The 16,779-nt window shown below is 43.8% G+C and overlaps 1 protein-coding gene across 1 annotated transcript in view; it reads left to right on the top strand.

The window, feature by feature from the left end:
• The window catches only part of B3GNT2 (UDP-GlcNAc:betaGal beta-1,3-N-acetylglucosaminyltransferase 2), a gene marked incomplete at its 3' end in the record, with an annotated part of 30,260 nt that extends 15,021 nt beyond the window's left edge, over positions 1–15,239 (top strand). The window contains exon 2 of the mRNA XM_079721464.1: positions 14,037–15,239. Within this exon, the coding sequence (XP_079577590.1) occupies positions 14,046–15,239 (1,194 nt within the window). The 5' untranslated portion in view covers positions 14,037–14,045. The remainder of the gene's footprint in view (positions 1–14,036) is intronic.
• Between the last annotated feature and the right edge of the window lie 1,540 nt (positions 15,240–16,779).

Raw genomic sequence — 16,779 nt, 5'->3', positions numbered from 1 at the left:
TTAACCACGGCGCCACCAGGGAAGTCCCATTAAATTAGTCTTTGATTGAGTATTTCATGCATTTTACTGTGTAAAATGACAATAATCTCTTTTCCAGTACCTATGTGAAAATATTCTTTCTTAATTGGTTTCACCAGCTTTTCTCTATGTGTGACTGTAGACAGAAGTAGCCCACATAGCAAGCCCCGAGTTATCTCCTCCCCGCCCCATCTCTGTCCACCAAGATTGCCAAGCCATGGCTGATGGCCTGCTTGTTTCCAGAAGCACTTATACAAGGTCAGTTTGATAACTTAGTTTATGTAATATAGTTTATATTATATAATGATAACTTAGTTTCTAGTCCAGTACTGTAATTTATGCTTGAGCATTTTTATTAATTTTTAATTGCCTTCTTCCTCCACTCCTCCCATCCCTTGGGCCTTAGTTTGTTTACAGATTTGTTTAATCATATGAGACTCTTTCCTGGGATTTTTTTAGATGATGTCCTGCACTGAGATGACACCCAGTGATGCTGTGCTGATGGGTGAGGGTGAGGCATGGAGGGGAAAGCACAGGAATTGGAAAAGGCTTATGACAGTTGTGAAGAGGAGTGACCTGGCCTGACACATAGACAGCCAGGGGCCAGGGAGGGTCTCTGGGGGGCCCGGAAATGCAGGGCCTGTGTGTGTAATTATTCAACAATGATTTGTGTGGAGCAAAAGATGAAGAAGGTCAAGGAATAGAAATTTTCCTTTATTTAATCCTCATTCCTTTACTGCCGCTCCCCGTTCATGTCCTTCTTGTCCTCAAATGTATTGACTGTCAATATGTTGTCAGAGTGGCAAACTAGAGAGACTGAAATGAAATGGCCCAGCCCCTGCTCTTGATGGCCACATGCCCTGTCGAGTGTGTAAGACTTGTTACCGGAGAGGTGTGGTAAGTCAGATAAGTATGTGTGAAGTGTTAAAGACAGCAAAAAGGAAGTAATAAAACCACTGTCTGGGGGCGGGGCGGGTTCATGGTGGTGCTGCTGCAGTCCGCCTTGCTGGCCTTGTTTTTTATGTTGTTGGCTCAGAATTGAAGCTATGACTATGAGAATGTGACTTTGTCCCTGATGATGATTCTCACTGCGCGACTCCTCCCTACGCTGACCCTGGGCAAGCCTCTGTGCCTCTCTGCATCTTGGTTTCTTCTTCTGTATGGGAGGTGGTTGGAGTAGAGCTATAAGGCCCTGGAAAAGAAATTCTTGTAGCTTCTCTTTGGTAATGAACTCGGGATATGATCTGTGTGTGGAATGCATGTGCATGTTCTGGAGAAAACAAGTAAAAGGGTGAGAGGGTACAGTTTGTGGCCAACACTTGCTCTTCCATCACCTTTTCTGACATGGCCAGTGTCCCTTCCTCTCAGAGCCTGGAGAGCTGGGCTGCAATGCAGGCCCACTCGGATCTAACCTCTAGCAGGTGGGAGGACCGTTCTGGGATCCCTTCAGCCTCAGACTGTGGTGCCCCCAGGAAGGGAGGGGGAGAGGAGAGGCAGGGCTTTTTCTGTGTAAAAGCTCTTGCCAAAAAGGTTTGCCCAACAGGTTTGTTAGATTGGGCTGGTTGAAGCTGCTGCCAGTCTCTCATTCCTCTGTGGATTAGCACCTACCACAGAGTTGCAGGGACTCCACCAAAGCAGGGGCGGGGCCCGCCTTACCAGACCAGGACCTCTGGGCACCTTAAGACTACTGACTGGTTCCCTTCTGGAGATTTGTCTACATTATTCCTTTCTCATGCTGCTTAAAAACAAAACGCAACCGCATGGCTTTCTTTGAAACTGCCTACATCTTCTGGGTATCCACAGATGCAATGATTTTACTTCCTAAGTAATTTTTTTTTAAAGTGCAACTTTACTTGAGGATTCTTGAAATCTTCTTTGAGCAACGAGGTTGTGTGGTAGAAAGAGTTTAGACTTGGGGTCAGGGTCCAGGGTCCAAGTGCTGGCTCCACCCAGATTAGCTTTGTGACCTCAGAGTAATTGCTTCACATTTTTGAGTTTGTAAAGATTAAATGAGGGCTTCCCTGGTGGCGCAGTGGTTAAGAATCTGCCTGCCAATGCAGGAGACGTGGGTTCGAGCCCTGGTTTGGGAAGATTCCACATGCTGCGGAGCAACTAAGCCCGTGCGCCACAACTACTGAGCCCGCGTGCCACAACTACTGAAGCCTGCGTGCCTAGAGCCCGTGCCCCGCAACAAGAGAAGCCACTGCAATGAGAAGCCCGTGCACTGCAACAAAGAGTAGCCCCCCCTCGCCACAACTAGAGAAAGCCTGTGCACAGCAACGAAGACCTAATGCGGCCAGAAATAAATTAAAAAAAAAAAAAAAAAGATTAAATGAGGTGAGAATATCCCGGTGTGGAAAATGGGCAAAGGACATGAGGAGTGGGAAGTCAGGAAGGAAGCACATGAATGACGATGGGTCAGTTAAAACAAGCAGAGGTCCTTTTTTTGTGAAGATTAAAAAGGACAGTGTCCACAGTCAACGTGGAGAGTGCTGTGCTCTTGGGTGTGTACAGTGAAAGGATAAATCAATCTGGCTTTTGTTTTTGGTGGGGGATGGGTGGGACAGGGAGTAATTTGATTATATTCTAAATGACTTTAAAAATGTATGTTCTCTTTGTAATTTTTCCAAAGGAAATAATAAGACGATGGACAAAGATGCACATATGAGGTTGTTCATCAGTTTTTCTTTTTCGATTATAGGGAAAATCAGAAACAACTCATGTTTGTTTGTTTGTTTTTAGTATTAGGCTGCGCTGGGTCTTAGTTGAGGCACGTGGGCTCTTAGTTGCAGCACACAAACTCTTAGTTGCGGCATGCGGAATCTAGTTCCCCAACCAGGGATCAACCCAGGCCCGCTGCATTGGGAGTGCAGGGTCTTATCCACTGGACCACCAGGGAAGTCCCCGACTCGTGGGTTAGTGATTAGTAAGCCAGGCCAAATGCCTGTACTCTGTCAGAGGTGCATTAGAGATCTGATGATAGAAGATGAACCCCTCAGATCATGCTGTCTTCCGCTTGTGAACCTAATCTGCTTTATAGAAGTTAAATCTCTGAACACAGTAGCCAACTGTATTTGTAATCAACATGGACATCCAATTTAGAAGTTCTTCATTTTTCCCTATTTCATATTCTTATGTGATTTAGTCAGTCTTCTGTTTGTTTGTTTTTTTTTTAATAGAGGGGCTGTGAAAGAAAACATGTTCCTATAATCCCTCTGGCAGCAGCATTTGTTACATTAGATGTAGGCATGGTGCACTCCCATCCCGTGGAGAGCCCTTGGGCTCAGTAGCGCTTATCTGTTCTCTCCAGTGGCCTCAGCATCCATCTGCCCACAAACTGGCTGTGTTGGTCTCTGCATGCAGACACCCTGTACCCCCACCCCCACTCTTGCCTGCCCTGCTTCTCCTCACATCTCTGAAATCTACCCTGTTTCAAGCCCCACTCAGGTCCCTGCCTCGTCCTCTGATGTCGACAAATGGACTGTCTCGTATTTATTGCTTGTCTATCAATTCACTGTACAGTTTTATACATGTTTTATACACTTTTCCCCTAACTCCAGACTTGAGTAACGGTGTTCATGGTTGGAATATGACTTCAGGTTGGTGATATAGAGATCTCTAACTTGTATCAGTTTTTAACTATTGCCTGTCAGCTCCAAATTCACCCGTTGTTGCCTGATCTGTGAAAATGGATCAAAGCCTTCAAATATTTTTCCTTTGCCTTCTCTAAGTTGAGGACTCTGAAGAGGATGTTGCAGGAAAAAGAGATTTTCCTTCCTGGTTCCCAGAGTCTAGAACCAGGCTTCCTGTAGAGCCTGCTGTTTTCCTGCGGGTCTGCAGGCCACAGCTCTCTCCAGCATGTGGCTGCTGTGTCCTCTCTCCAGCTCTGGCAGCCGTGGTAGAAGGGGGAGCCTGTGCCCAGCCCAGGTCGCTGCATCTCTTCAGCCCCCACATGTATACACACTGGGAGCCCCGTGATCCTGGCCGTCTAGTGAGCTGGCCACCTGATCTTTGTCCTGAGCAGTGGCCCTGAGCTGTGCCTGTCCGAGTCATGCATTGACGTGCTAAGCTTCTGCAGAGGGCGGCCTCTCCAGTTCCTGTCCCAGCCGGACTCCCTGTGTGTGCATGACTCCTTCCGCACCCTCGTTCTCTCTGCACACCGTCCCAGCAGTCTGCAAGGTTTGTTTCCTGAAACCCTCCTGATGGGGACTCTTGCGTGTTCCAGGCTTTGTGCCTGCATCCCAGAGGGTTGTTCATGCTCTCCTGGTGACTGGACCATCTCTGGCCTGGGCACCCAGGAACTGCCATGTATGCCTACTTCAACAAGCTCTGAACTTTTCTTCCACGCCTGTCCTTTCTTGGGTACTTTTCGTCTGGTACAGGGCATTAGAGTTCTATTCCATCTTTATAGTTACTCAATTATTATATTTTTAAACTTCCCCTGCTTGAATTACTGTGTGGTTTCTGCCTCCTGATTGGACCCAGACTGAAATACATTCCATGTAAGCCAACTAAGCAAACGGAAGGATGAATCAAAGAGAAATCTTCTAGGGATTTCTCTGAGGGCTTGTTGAGAGCCTGCCAGACTCTACTGGTTTGTACATAGGTCCTGGAGCTTGGAGGGGAAACACTTACCAAACCATAGCCATGTACAGGCTCTTAACAAGGGCTTCCAAAGCACATGAAGCTCCCCAAGAAGTGACTGCCTGCATTGCAGCATTTCTTTTCTAAAATGGTTTCCCACCTAGGTAAATAGATGCCTCCAAGCTTCCAGTCTGTACTGGGGCCTGCCTTCCTTTACGCACGTTCACCCTGTCCCTCTGCTGTCATGGCCTTGGTGGGGGTAACACTTGCTGGAGGTCCTTCCCTCACCAGGAAGGAATGTGGAGGCTCCTCTGGGGATGGGATAAAGGAGAGTTGGCTTGGGTGTGCTGCCAGAGGAGGGATGGAGCTCTCACCTAGAAGCACTGCTGAATCCCATGCTTCTGCATTCCCACACTGGAGGGCCTGGGCCGCCTGTGGGAAATGAGGGGCTGTGCTGGGCTTTTCACCACAGTTTACCTCTTCAAATCTTGCCCACACCCACCCAGGTGAGACAGATTTCTATAAATACATATGTGTCGTTGACCAACACACATATAGGTGATTTTTCCTGTGTCATCTCTTTGGAGAAAGGGTATGTATATTTAATTAATCTAATTTCTACTGAACATCTGTATTCAGTGAACTTAACCAGATGACCCAAATACCTTTCTATTCAGCAAATGCTGAATGACTCTCAGATGCCATGTGCTGGGGTAATGGTGGTGCAGGGTGAAGACCTTGATCACAGAGGATACCCTAACTCCTGGGAGGTGGGCTCTTCAGGAGTGACACTTGACCTAATTTAGGAGTAGAAGCTCTTCAGGAAGGCATGGCAGACAGAGGGCACTCCTCAGGTGGCAGAGTGAAGCTGGGATTTTTCTGGAAGAGAAATGTGTTTGCGGTGGTGGAGGTTCAAGTGTATATGGTGTAGAGATGGAGGATGTTGGCAGGAGGTGGTGTGAAAGGAAGCACAAATCATCATAAAGGGACCAGAAGGGCATGTGAGTGAGAAGATTGGAGGAATGAGGCTGGTACTTAGGCTGGGGCATATCCTTGGTCAGGAGAACTCACAGAAGAAGGGAAGAGGTCATGAGGCCCTAAGCTCCAAGATTGGAGCAGAGAGGAGTTTTAGAAGACAACACAGTTACAGTTAGGCTATGAGGGAGCGGTGCCATGTTGGTGGTGGTGACCAAACCAGGGAACAGCATGAGAGGGAATGTATGTACAGGGGCTGAAGACTGAGTAGCTGGGGGAACAGGGCATATTTGGGAGCTGGGGGAAGTAAGGCATTGGGTTCCTCCAGTAGCCAGTGGCAGAGCCTGAATGGGATAGAGGACAGGTGAGGAGGAGGTGCAAGTGATGTTACAGAGGTGGGAACACAGATGTGCTGGATGTGGAAAGCAGGGGGAAGAAGCAATTCAAGGTCCTGCTGGGGAGTGCACATGGGAAGTTGATCCATTGCAGATGGGGGGCCCAGGAAGAGAAACTCCACACGGCATTTACTATCTGGAGTTAGCTGGGTCAACTTGTGATACTTCTTCTGGAGGTAATGTTTAAGACGATGGATAGATGGGTTTCTAGAGAGAGAATATTTGTAAAAGAGGCAATGAATGACAAAACTTGATAAGTATGCTTAGTGTTTGGAGGAAGAATCAGAGCCTGTGAAGGAAAACTATTGAAAGCCCAATGCACAGTAGACAACACCCTGGTGTGGTAGGTTATATCATCCCCATTTTACAAATGAGGAAACTGGGGCTCAGAGAAGTCAAGCAACTTGCATAAGGTCACACAGCTAGTAGTAGGTAGCATAACCAGAATTTAATTCTGGGCTCTCTGACTCCAGGTACCAGACTAACTATGGATCTGGAACATTTCCATCCTCAAAACATCTACGAGCCTTGTTTTATAATGACATAATCTTATACACTGAAGATCTAAAATTCTTACCAGTTTTACTAAAGGCAGGGGCAGGATGGCCTCTGGGAGGGTTAATCCCTGTCATTGTTTACTAAATTTTCCTCTTTCTCCTTTTCTGAAAATTCTATGCACATTTATTTAAAGAATGAACTTAGTGATTGATTTTATTTTAAATGATAAATACCATTTGAGAAAATTAGCCACATTGGGTTTTGGGGGAACTATAATCAATGGGGACCAAAACACGTCCTATAGACACTTTGATGTATAATGTCACCTGTGGGGGCATGTAGGTAAATAGATTCATCATATGTACTTTTCCCTTTAAATTTTGAACATGAAGGGTACTGCTAATGACTATGAAACAAATTCCTTGAATTTAGCTGATAGTTGTTCTAGGACTTACAGACCAGAAAGCAGTCAGACACATGTTCTCGCTTCATGCCAGCTTCTAGGTGAGATTGTGGGGGGAATCCTGGGGCTCCCCAGCACCAGCCCAGGCAAGAACCGAGGCCAGGCTTCTTGCTCCCATTAAGGAATGAGCTCTAGGTATGGCCCAGCTCCTCTGGTCCCACTGAGCTGCTGCACTCACACCCTTATCACCACCCCACTGTCTGCCCTGAGTGCTGGGAGGTGGCCCCACTTAGCTGCAAGCTCTCTGTGTCTCTTTATCTGAGCAGAATCTGGAAAAGTCTGGCAAGGACCAGGCAACAGATGTTAGAAGCCTGGGAAGTAAGGATTTAGCCACTCTCACCAGGCTTCTGGAGGGAGGATGGGGGAGGTTGGGCAGGCAGAATGACGTACACGTCCCCTGCTCCCGTGGTATGGCAGCGGGCTTGGGCTCTTTATCTCCTGGAGGATTTGTGGGTCCCGTTTGTGCAGGAGAGTGAGCAGAAAGCAGGACGCCCCTAGACACGGAGGCCGTCTGCTCAGACTCCCGTGACCGAATCAGGAACTTGGATTTCTCGCCTCCAAGCCTCAGCCTGACTAGATGGGGTGGCTGGTCATTTCATTTCCTGATTACAGGAAGGTGCTGCCTTTCTTTTATCTTTCACTTTGGTACTGGGGGTGCGGGCAGCAAAGGCAGTCCTGGGCACAGGTTTTGGACTGGGTCCGGGTGTGGTTGCTGTTCTGTCCCTGACCAGCTACTTGTGGCTGCCTGCCTAGCATGCCGGAGCCCCTTGGGGTGGAGGAGTCAGGCTCTGACTCAGAGCTTTGTGAGAATGGGTCTTTGTAGCTGTCAGTGGCCACATTCAAATGTCTTCTGGCCAGCGCTTCGCTTTCAGAACTGGAGGGAACCTTTTAGGACCATCCTCTTTAGTGGTTCCCAGTCTAGTGTCCAGGAATGGAACATTGGGATTGTTATAGACTGCGTATTGGGAAGCGAAATGACTACAGAATAGTCATTCAGTAAATGTTACTTATGACCCCGCCCTACCTCTCATATCTGACTTTGACTGATGGTAGTTTTGAGGGTTCAGATGTATAAATATAAAGCTTTAAAAATTTTAAATAAAAACAGTTTTTAAAATAATCTTTTAAGAAGATTAACCATTGAAAATCAGACCATCATCCTTTTAGTTCCTTACGTCCTAAGCCTGTGCTGCAGTGTTCACTTGTATCATGGTTTAAAACTCAGATGCTGGAGTTTTAGGAGGAGCCACTTAGGTTTGAATCCCGGCTCTGCCATCTGCCAGCTGTGTGACCTGGGACAAGTTAAATCTCCTCTCTGAGTATCTGCCTCATAGCATCACTGGTGCCTGGCACATAGCCAGTGGTACCTAAATATTTATTAAAATAAAGCATAAGTGTTCATATTTTACTATTATTTTGAGGAGTCCTCTCTAATAGAAGGCTTCAGGCAGAGAGCACGGGCCCACGGAAAGGTGTGCAGTGATCTAGGGATGGATGTTGTGACAGAGCCTGTGCTGAACACCGCAGGGTCCAGTACAGGGCTGGAGTGTCTGGGACTGGGAAGCCATGGCCCAAGCTAGTGATGTGGGCTCTAGAAATGGGGACCTGGCATTAGGATTTGTGTGTGACGTACCCCAGCCCCCATCCCAGGCAGTCTAGATGTGAGTGGTAGAGGCTGCTGAAGGGGGAAGATGGTGTGGCAGCATTAAAGAATATGAAAATAACCTATAATCCTACCACCCTGATTAATCTGGTTTTGTTTTTGTGTGGTATCTTATCTGGATTTTCACATAGTTTAAGCATGGCATCTGTACTATTTTATAATCCATTTTCAGCTAACACAAATTTTTGTGTGTGTGTCTCTACCTTTCTAAATATTTTAATTGCAAAATAAAGAAGGAAGTTGTTGTTAAACAAAATCAACTGAAGTGTTTTAGAAATTTTAAGACTGTTCAGTCTCTGTTGGGGAGAGTCTACTCCCAAGTACAAAGTGAAAGCTAAGGTTGTTCTTTGTCTGCATATGGGATTTTCTATTTCTGTTACAGTAAAAATTCTCTGTTTCACAGTGAGGGTTGTATAACATCTTCCCTAGCTTCAGGGTAGGTTTTCTTACTCAAAATTCTTTTTGAGCAATGTAACTTCCTGCTCAAAAAAGGACACGGAATTGGTTTTATGTCTGTAATGGGAATATTTAGTCAAATATTCAGAGAGCTTTTTCCCACAGATATTTTTATGGAGGTCACTGCTTTATCCTCCTTTCCATGAACTTTGGTTTATTGTAAGAGTCTAGTTCTCATGCGAGGGACTGTGCCTTGGTCACAAATGAAAGTTGACATTTACACTCGATGGAAATGTATAATTGAGAATCTGGATGGTTTTCCCACCCTTCCTTCTCAGGTTGGTTTGGAAGAAATGCCCTTTAGAAATAGTGGTAAGAGTTAGCCCAAGCTGCACGTTTGGGAATTTAGAAAAGGAAGGCTGGCCCCTTGTCAGAAGTGGGGCTGGGAGCTTCTAGGCTCCAATTTCCCTTTCTTTGGAAAGTCTTTGTAACAACCAAATGTACCATGACCCAGTGATTTGGGTCTTTTCAGCCTTGAGCCAGCCCTTGAGACTTCACTGTTGACCTGGACCAGGTTACAAGAATGTGGCCATGCCTTGTAGAAAAAGGAGGAGATCCCAAAAGTCCTGGATTAGGAGCCAGAAGACTGTGTCATCTTGGCCTTACCTCTTAACACTGTGGTGACATTTAGGCAGCCCAGTTATAACCCTCTTGGAGCCTTTGTTTTTTTCCCTGGTAAAGTGGTATCCTCTCAGCTTCCCTGAGGGTGCACAAATGAGAAATGGACAGGAAATGTTCTGGAATCCTTGAATCAAGGACTCGAATCCTTGAAACAAGGGGAGGATGGTGTCCCTTTGAGAGCCACAAAGCCCTGTCTTGGCTGAGAATATGGGAGGTCCTGGCTGGGTCTTGATGGCAGAAATAAACGCCTGAATTGCCGTGATAAAGCTGGAAACCTTGGCCAGGGTCAGCAAGCTTAATGCACTCTTCAAAGTATTCCTGAAAGAAGGATTGGTGCTTTTCGTGATACGAAACTTCACACCATCATTTCAGATGGTTCTGGCTGGATTGCAGGTATCCATAGGTCTGGATGCATAACTGGCTCATTTATCTGGAATTATATTATCCACCCTGAATCTTTTCCTAGGAAAATTAACTTATAGTTTCACGACCTGCTATGTAAAAGTACTGTGCTTCTCTTTTTTTCTCCCTTAAGCTGTCCTGTTTTACTGTAGAAATTTCAGGAATAGTCTACTGATATCCATACTCCTTTTGTGAGTTGAAAATTTCTGCCAAGTAGTTAGCTGTTCATAGCGTGTGCTGTTTTTCCTTCCAGATCTTCTTGCTCGTTGTAGTCTTTCTCTGTTCACCCTCATACTTTTCCTTGTCCTCCTTTCAGCCTGTTCACATGAAGGGCAAGACCAGTGATACTGGGTCAAGTGCTACTTCAGCTTTAGGAAAATTATCCTAATTTAGAGAGAATTTTTTTTTTTTTTTTGAAAGTGTTTTGTCTCAAATTTGGAGGCCAAAAAAAACCCAACTTAAAACTATCCATGATTTATTTGCTAATAAGATGACTAATTCTTTAATTGTATCAGATACCCACACAAATACATTCCAAGTGTCCACTTGAGCTCTCCTGTCCTGGCAAGTTAGGCCCATAACAAAGAGGTTTAGGGTGCCGAAGATGTACTGGCCTTCAGTTTGCATAAAAGTTGCGCTCAGAGGCTCACTTGAAAGGAGCTGACCTAAGGAGGGCATGGACCATAGACTTATGAATTATTCAGGTTGTGTGTGACTCGGGACCCTTTAAAACTATAATTAAGGAGTAGGGAATATCTTGTGGGTTTTTTTTTTTTTTTACCGCCATCTTTGGAGGAAGTTTAAGAAGGCCCTTTCTTGGTACCTCAGTAGTGGGATTCTTGAGGGGTGGAGGGTGGGTAGTGGTTGAGAAGTGAGGGGAGAATGGAGTGGTGATGGGAGGCTGCTTACCTGGGTGAGCTGAGAGCACCCACATAACTTTATCATCTGCCATGTTCTCTAGCTGTGTACAGGCTTTGAGGAGTGGAAGGTATGGTGTAGGGACTGGTTTTATAAAAACATCTTTTACTTATATATCCTTAACCGAAACTATTTAGCAGTGATAAATACAAGCAACTAGATTTGGATCTACTGGACAGATTTTAAGAGACGCAAAACAGTTTGTGAATTCCCATTGATCTAATCTGGGCTGTTCAACATAGTGATAACTTCACAGCATTCTCAGTGTGACAGATACTTCTGCCTTGAGACTATTTGTTAGAACCCAGTGAATTTTTAAATCTTATAGTAACAAATAAATAAATAAACACTACCCTTGATTAAAATACATCATCAATAAGTTACAAGGATGTAATGGACAGCACAGGGAATATAGTCAATATTTTATCATAACTTTGTATGGAGTATAATCTATAAAAGTAGCAAATCACAATGTTGTATACCTAAAACTAATATAATGTTGTAAGTCAACTATGCTTCAATTTTAAAAAAACAAACAGGGCTTCCCTGGTGGCGCAGTGGTTGGGAGTCCGCCTGCCAATGCGGGGGATGCGGGTTTGAGCCCTGATCTGGAAGGATCCCACATGCTGCAGAGCAGCTAAGCCCGTGCGCCACAACTACTGAGCCTGCGCTCTAGAGCCTGCTAGCCACGACTGCTGAGCCCGCGTGCCGCAACTACTGAGGCCCATGTGCCTAGAGCCCGTGCTGCACGGCAGGAGAAGCCACTGCAATGAGAAACCTGTGCACCACAACAAAGAGTGGACCCCGCTCACTGCAACCAGAGAAAGCCCGCGCGCAGCAACGAAGACCCAATGCAGCCAAAAATAAATAAATAAAATAAATTTTTAAAAAAACAAATAAACAAAATCGCATGCTCCTCCAGTGATACCAAACTCTTTCCTTTACACCATCCTTTTTGAACTTTCACATTTTGTATTGAAATTTTAGAAGAATCAATGTTTATTAACTGCAGCCCCCCCCAATAAAAAAACCCATTTTGTTCTAGAGGTCAGAGAAGAGTGGCTACCATTTGACATGGTGGTCTTAGAACCCCCATCACCTTGGCTAGGATTCCAGCTCTGCCCTTAACACAGTTACTTCTTTAAATCTGTTTCTTCAGGTATAAAATAGGAATAAAAGTAACAATACCTACTTCAGAGGCTCCTTGTATCAAGATAATGCACCGTGCCTGAGAAGCAATACTTCTTTGGGATTCTTTTCTGAGGATGAATTCTCAGCTGTAGAATTAACCTGATAAGAAAATTCTTTTTTTTTTAATTTGTTCTTGGCTGCATTGGGTCTTTGTTGCTGTGCACGGGTTTTTCTCTAGTTGTGGCGAGCGGGGGCTACTCTTCATTGCAGTGCACGGGCTTCTCATTGCGGTGGCTTCTCTTGCTGCGGAGCACGGGCTCTAGGCGCCTGGGCTTCAGCAGTTGCAGCACGTGGGCTCAGTAGTTGCGGCACGTGGACCCTAGAGCTCGCGGGCTTCAGTAGTTGTGGCACGTGGGCTCAGGAGTTGTGGCACACGGGCATAGTTGCTCTGCGGCATGTGGGATCTTCCCAGACCAGGGCTCAAACTCGTGTCCCCTGCATTGGCAGGCGGATTCTTAACAACTGTGCCACCAGGGAGGTCCCAACCTGATAAGAAAATTCTTTACCGTGTATTGCCATTCCACTTTTTGGGGTTGTCTTTTAATGTCAAGCTTATCTAACTGGTTGTTCTTGGGCCATCTGTCTCACTAGTGTTAGAACTCTGCAGTTACAACCCCAGCAAACCATCTCATTACTCTTTCTTTGTTCTGTTGCCCACAGCCTGAAATCTATTCTTGGCCTTTGATATTTCACTAAAATGTCATTTTCCTTTCTCTTTTCCTTCTTGCTATAAACAGCAGGGATCTTAAGAATACAGTTTGACTTTTGACAAATGTATACACCCATGAAACCTCATCCAAATCAAGACATACACAGTATATGTCTATACCCAGGAAGGCCCCTCCTGACTCTCTCCATTCAAAACCCCTACCCCTATCACTTTCAGATTTCTACGGCCTAGATTAATTTTGCCTTCTTGAACCTAACATAAATGGAGTTTGAGGTCTCTCTCTCCCTCACTGTTGTTGCTCATGGCAGTAGTTTTCCTCTTTATTGCTAGGGGTTGTTCCAGTGTATGAATATAGCACAGTTTCATAATCCATTCTTCTGTTGATGACATTTTGGTTCGTCTCAGTTGTGGGCGATTTGGATGAAGTTGGTGTGAAGCTGGTTTCATCTCTCTGAACACAGTGTGGTTAGTGTCTCCTCCACCTCCTAACCCTGCAGCCCTGGGCAAGTGTCTTAATCTTTCTGCCTTGGTTTCCTCATCTGTAAAATGAAAAGTCAGGAAGCAATTCAAGGTTGTGGCCACCATTTAAAAAAAAATAGAGTAAAATAGGGGATCAAAGTGAATGACATGGACCTGCACATGTTGCAACTCACATAAATACAGTTATGTGTGTGTGCAGGTATGTACATAATAACAAATATAAACTGTATTTGTTATTATGAATTGTGAGTACATCCGTTTGCAGCACACTGATTTGTATATGTCCTTGTGTAAGCAAGGAAGTTGAAGCACCTGTGAATTATCTAGTTAATGCGTATCTTTGCCCTCCGGTGTCCAAAACAGCCACAATGTTAAGGGTCATTTATACACAGCTCGCTATAGGCCAGCCAGTGTTTTAAAAGCTTACATATAAAGGCATATAGCTCTCACAACCATCCTATGAAGTGGGTTATTATTCCCATTTTATAGATGGAGAAGCTGAGACATTGGTTATACAACTTGCCCAAGGTCACAGAGCTTGAATCTAGGATGATAGGGCCATGATTTGAACCCAGGCAGTGCAAGTCTGGAATCTGTGCTCTAAACCGCTATTTCCTGGGGACATAAAAGAGGCAAGTGACATGTGAGCAAACGCAATTAATAATAATCTAATCAATACAATGCTCCTCTCTTTTATTTCAGATATGAGAAATGAGTGTTGGACGTCGAAGAATAAAGTTGTTGGGAATCCTGATGATGGTAAATGTCTTCATTTATTTGATTGTGGAAGTCTCCAAAAGCAGTAGCCAAGAAAAAAATGGAAAAGGGGAAGTAATAATACCCAAAGAAAAGTTCTGGAAGATATCTGACCCTCCCAAGGCATATTGGAACAGGGAACAAGAAAAGCTGAACAGGAAGTACAATCCCATTTTGAACATGTTAGCCAACCAGACAGGGGAAGCATACGGATTTTCCAACATAAGCCATCTGAATTATTGTGAACCTGACCTGAGGGTCACGTCAGTAGTTTCAGGTTTCGACAGTTTGCCAGACAGATTTAAAGACTTTCTCTTGTATTTGAGATGTCGAAATTATTCACTGCTTATAGATCAACCTGATAAGTGTGCAAAGAAGCCCTTCTTATTGCTGGCGATTAAGTCCCTTACTTCACATTTCGACAGAAGGCAAGCGATTCGGGAATCTTGGGGCAAAGAAACCAATGTGGGGAACCAAACAGTGGTGCGAGTCTTTTTACTGGGCCAGACCTCCCCAGAGGACAACCATCCTGACCTTTCAGATATGCTGAAATTTGAGAGTGAGAAGCACCAAGACATTCTTATGTGGAACTACAGAGACACCTTCTTCAACTTATCTCTGAAAGAAGTACTCTTTCTCAGGTGGGTGAGCACTTCCTGCCCAAATGCTGAGTTCGTGTTCAAGGGTGATGATGATGTTTTTGTGAACACCCATCACATCCTGAATTACTTGAATAGCTTATCCAAGAACAAAGCCAAAGATTTGTTTATAGGTGATGTGATTCACAATGCTGGACCTCATCGGGATAAGAAACTCAAGTACTACATCCCGGAAGTTGTTTACACTGGTGTCTACCCACCTTATGCAGGGGGAGGTGGATTCCTGTACTCCGGCCACCTGGCCCTGAGGCTATACAATGTAACTGACCAGGTCCTTCTCTACCCCATCGATGATGTTTATACTGGAATGTGCCTTCAGAAACTTGGCCTCGTTCCAGAGAAACACAAAGGCTTCAGGACATTTGATATAGAAGAGAAAAACAGGAATAACATTTGTTCCTATGTAGGTTTGATGTTGGTACATAGTAGGAAACCTCAAGAGATGATTGATATTTGGTCTCGGTTGCAAAATGCTCATTTAAGTTGCTAAATTATGTACAAAACTAAATTTTGCATAGAAAGATGTATCTCAAATAGTTCCCATGTTGTGTTCTCTCACATTAGAGGTAATTTCTATGTAAAACCATCAAAACTGCCTTTATGAGTAGTATCCATATGAGGGCCTCTAAACCTTTCAATGTAGTACTTTCTGAAGAGGGAAAGCAGAAGATCCTAATTTTTATGTAGGATATGACAGGATGAATGGTTCTGACCCTTCCTGCTGGCTAGTGGTCATTGTTTTCTAACTTGTCCCCCTTGTCATCTGAAATCATGTTTCTGGAATCTGATCGTGTTAAGTTATTTTTGTTTTGCCCTCATATGATGGTAATCCTATTTCCCATTATAATGAGTGAATTATCTGCAATTTAGGTATTCATAAACCTATTGGCTACAAAGACACTGTTATATATGACTCAATGCTTTTTGTGAAATGGAATTACATTTATTTTCATGAAATTTGGATGAATTTTTTAAATAGTCAGGAAAAATTAACTTCTGTTGAAATTTCCTGCTGCCCCAACATTTCCTTGGGTTAATCTAATCAATCAGTTTTGCAAAATGGGAATCACCGTGTGACATTCATCCAGTTTATCTAGTATGGTCTTTTGGTCATAATAAGGAGAAAGCTTAACTATCTTGTATTTCGTTTGCTGGGTGGTATCGTGATAGTTCTCTCTTTTTTAGTATTTGAAAATAATGAGTATGATTCCATAATCTTCAAACTGAAGATTGAATTGACCCTGGTAACCATATTGTGTTTATGATTTTTCATTGTGGACCAGGAAAGCATATGTAACTTTTGAACTTTAAGTGAAAAGATCGAAGTTGCAGACCTTTTTATCAGTGGTTTTTCAGTTTAAAGCTGCACAATTCTATTCTTGCCACATGATTACATGTTGCTTATACAAAATTATTATCCTGAGTAGTGACTGCTTTCCTGTCTCAGTGTAGAAGTGCCTGTGTTTTTATTTATTGTTCAGATCAAATACCAAAACATTTTCTTAAATATATTTTGTGTAATATTTTATTTGTATACAGTGTTGGTGATTAATTATTTAACTAGAGCATGGTATTTTAAGTAGTAAGTATAACATATGTTAAATAAAGTTAATTGTTATTTTTGAATTAAAAATTTGGGGGGGGTATGAACTAGAATTCTGCCAAACTATTGCTTATATATACTGTCTTGTAACATGCTTTCTTGAGACATTTTTGTGTTATAGATATGAAGATTCTTACCAGATGTGATACTGGGGACTGTAAGCAGATGGAAATAAAGTCACCATATTTTTAATTGTCACGTGTATTGTGTAATCTATAATCTCTGTTTCCAGCATTTAATTACATTTTCCCCAAAGATGCCATTTTTCCCCCCAGAAACTATTACAGTAATATTGAACTATACCTTTTCATCTGTCTTTGTATTTAAAATTCTTAAAAGTGCTTTCCCATGTAGTCTTTAGAGAGGAGTATGAATACTTATTTACGCTTCCACTTTCAGTGAGTATAAAGGATTTAACTCTTTATAC

This window comes from Hyperoodon ampullatus, assembly GCF_949752795.1.
Source record: "Hyperoodon ampullatus genome assembly, chromosome: 15".
Lineage (NCBI taxonomy): Eukaryota > Metazoa > Chordata > Mammalia > Artiodactyla > Ziphiidae > Hyperoodon > Hyperoodon ampullatus.
Note: the sequence above shows the minus strand (reverse complement) of the source record. Positions and strands in the feature narration are given on the sequence as shown.